Source organism: Anarrhichthys ocellatus, unplaced genomic scaffold, assembly GCF_004355925.1.
Source record: "Anarrhichthys ocellatus isolate YVR2014 unplaced genomic scaffold, GSC_Weel_1.0 scaffold3823, whole genome shotgun sequence".
Classification (NCBI taxonomy): Eukaryota; Metazoa; Chordata; class Actinopteri; order Perciformes; family Anarhichadidae; genus Anarrhichthys; species Anarrhichthys ocellatus.
The window spans coordinates 66-3718 of NW_022283797.1; the positions used below are offsets into that span (position 1 = coordinate 66).

The 3653-nt window shown below is 36.9% G+C and overlaps 1 protein-coding gene across 1 annotated transcript in view; it reads left to right on the top strand.

Moving 5' to 3' along the window:
* Nucleotides 1–200: 200 nt before the first annotated feature.
* cox6c (cytochrome c oxidase subunit 6C) overlaps nucleotides 201–3653 on the top strand; it is a 4358-nt gene continuing 905 nt past the window's right edge. Inside the window, exons 1-3 of the mRNA XM_031841102.1 lie at nucleotides 201–276; nucleotides 2130–2243; nucleotides 3443–3575. Of these exons, the coding sequence (XP_031696962.1) occupies nucleotides 2139–2243; nucleotides 3443–3568 (231 nt within the window). The 5' untranslated portion in view covers nucleotides 201–276; nucleotides 2130–2138 and the 3' untranslated portion in view covers nucleotides 3569–3575. The remainder of the gene's footprint in view (nucleotides 277–2129; nucleotides 2244–3442; nucleotides 3576–3653) is intronic.

Consider the following 3653-nt stretch of genomic DNA (forward strand, 5'->3'; position numbering starts at 1 on the left):
CTCTGAAACATAGTTATTTGGAGAATTGTGTTTCATTCCATATGTATACATCATCTAGTCTGTTCGTGTTACTCTGAATATTCATACTTTAACTTCAGTAACTTGAAGATTTGAATCTCGTCTCTTCTTCGCTTTCAATGACCTCACGTGCTCTTGACTTCGCTTTTTTCCCCCCGCGGGGCTTAATTTTGTCCCTTCGTGGCTCCAGTAGAGAACCTCTTCCGGTTGAGAAACATAGCAGTTAGCGTCTTCTGTGAAGGTCGTGAGTCCAAACCTGTGAGTATTTATTCTATATATATCTCAAATTAAACTATTTAACTGTGTGCACTGTATTCACATATAACATATGATGACTCCTGTATTTAACCATGTATCTGTAATTATGCTGATCTCCTCTGGAAACGTAGCTGTATCGAGCTAACGTTAGCTCATCGTTAGCTAAATGCTGACAGAAAGCTAATCACCCTTTTAAACTATATTCTATTCTTTAGATATTATTGATATTAGTTGTGTTGTCTCGTTATTGTTTGTTAAAGAGTAAACATGTTATACTACGAAGAGATGAAGCTCTTTATTGACATAATTCGTCCTGCTTTGACCCTAGCTATGCTACATCTGTTAGCTTTACACTGAGCTTAGCTAACGTCCACCTGACGGTCCTTAATCAAGCAGGAACATAAAGTGTGAAACACAGACTCCATAGTCAGCGGTGTCTGGAGCACGTGAGGGACGTGGTGGTTCTCAGAGGACAAAGTGTCCCTCACACTGTCCTCTGACGTCATTGTCTTCAGTATCAAGTCATCATATGGGTAATATCATCCATCATGTTGTATAATAATAATCAGTTTAAACCACATTACTTAATCTTTGAATCATAAGTAGATATGATAAAATGATCAGTCAGAAGGATTTTCTGTCTCTGAGTGTCTTTAAATGTCTCATTAATAATAATAATAATAAATAAAGTTATTATTATATATGTGAATACAGGAGACGTCAGAATGTGCCGGACTAACTTTAAAACTCACCAGACTTCAACAAACAACCTGCTCTTTAGATTCAACTTTATTGAGTTCAAACACTGAGACAAAGACGTGCAGTTCAGCAGCGAACCAGAAGTGTCAAAAGAAGTAACGTACAAACATCTAGAGGTACTAATACATATAATAACAATAATAAACAGTGGAGATATATATGAATATGCTAGATGTATACAGAATGAGCAGTAATAACAGAAATAAGACTGCAATGAATATGCTCATACGCTATGAACTTTTATATGTTTATGTATATATATATTGTATACATCACATTTGTGTGTGTGTATATATATCATATAGTACAAAGTCTTACCGGAGACATTATATACAGACATTTTAAGAATAAAGTAAATTAAAGGTATTAAGAGTTGATTTCTTCGTCTTCGTCTTCCTCTCTTATGTTAATTATGATTAATATGTTTATTTTGTTCAGCTCACGTCTCCTTCAGTAACTTCAACATTTTATTTACATTATTTGTCATTTTTGAGATGAGATCTAGTTTCACATCTTTTTCCCTCTGATGTATAAAACTTAATGTTCAGTGTTTAACAGAGCCGGAATATTAAATATTAATATTAATACTTCATGGTACTTCACATACTAACTGTGCTGCTCTCTGGCTCCACCTGTTTACTTGTTCATACCTGCACACATATCATGATTTAATATTTATATTTATTTTATTAACGTTTAAAAGCTGCTCTATTTTATGTCTCAGGTTCTAATTACCTGACATTATTGCTTCATTTTTATTTGCATATACATATTTAATGAGCTCTGTTTGAGAAAGCCTGAGATCTCCATCTTCACTGTAATTATTGTACACATGATGGTGAAGAACATACAATAGAACACTATCAGCTCATACGTTATCAGGTTAAAAACGTCCACGTATAGATATTAAAGGTCCGGTATTGATTGATGCGACGTTTAAACCTCTCTTCGCCTTTACGTTTATTTCACTGCGTCTTCATTCAGACTGAATAGTTTGTGTCGGTCTTCTTCTACGGTGTGTTGTGTCGTCACGTCTGCACAGATCGCTCCACAAACCGAGCGTTATATTTGAATCCTTTATTTCTCTCCTCCAGGTGATCATCATGTCTCTGCCTAAGCCGGTGATGAGAGGTCTGCTGGGGAAACGTCTGAGGCTTCATCTGCCGATCGCTTTCGCTCTGTCTCTGGTGGCGGCCATCGCCTTCAAGGTGAGAGAACCACCGTCAGTCTACAGCAGGGTGTTCAATGAGCTTTACTAAAGGTCCAGAACATTACAATAGTATCTAACCTGCGCTATTCAGTGCCGTATATATGTTCAAGAAGCCTAGTAGTAACGTCTCTGTGTAGTCAACTGTCAAATCAAATAAAGAAAGTACACATCGATTATTATTACTTTTCACATTTAACTGTATGGATTATAAATATTACATAGAAATACATAAATGTTCTCTCATTTCAAGTGAAATAATAGCTCCATCTAAAATTAAAATGCATACAAAATAACTTTTGAAAAACTTCCATATTTAAAAGAAAGTGCTTGATTTTAGAAAAATTTATGAAAATGAAAGAGTGGCTGGAGTTAACTTTCTTCTTCTCTTTTGTTAACTTCACATCATAACGATCTCGGTGAACTTTATAATAAACAATCTCTTCACATCTCAACATCTGGCCCTCAGTTCAGACTGGAGTGTTTGGTCTGAAGATGTAGCGTGTTGCACCGGGCGATGATGTCAGAGTGCTGACAGCTAAGCGTTGCGTCATGTAAACCAACCTCGTCCAATCAGCTGTCAGCTGCAGATCACTGTACAGGGGAGTCGTACCTTTAAACAGGAAACACTCTTTAACTGTCGTGATATTTACTGGAAATGATGTTGAATATAGTCGACAGGAAGGAAACGTTCATGCCAGCTGCATTTCTATTCACATTATGTTATTATTATTCACATATGTGGAGGAATCGTAGAGATGATGAATCGGCTGCTCATCGTCCTCTGTGACGCTTTAAAAGAACGACAGGAATAAAAAGAAAAGACATTTTTCTAAATAAAACTTTGTAGTGAAATGTTTATTTGTGTAATTTCAGCATGAATAATTGTAACTTTTTGCCTTTGTGTGTTTACAGGATTGCACTCAGTTGATAAAATGTTTTCAATTCTAAAATCTCTTTAAGCTTCTCCACACTTCACTTTTACACCACAATCTGTTCCACTTCCTTTAATGTGCTCAGCGGACTGCAGTAGATCCTGAAACTAGCAGCTTTATGAATGGAATCTTAAAATACTGAAAGATTAATATCACCATCTGGTATTTAAGGCAGAATATAAAGATTCATTCTAACATGTTCTCTTTAGACAGGCGTCTCTTGTTTTAAGTGTTGAACTAAAGCGCTGTGTGTTGTTTCCTTCAGTACGGGGTGACGGAGCCGAGGAAACAAGCCTACGCCGACTTCTACAAGCAGTACGACGCCGTCAAAGAGTTCAACTCCATGAAGGAGGCCGGAGTGTTTGAGAGCGTTCAGCCGTCTGGAGAGTAGAGCCTCTGTGAGTCTGGTTATGGAACATACGTCTCTCTTGTGTGTGTGTGTGTGTGTGTGTGTGTGTGTGTGTGTGTGTGTGTGT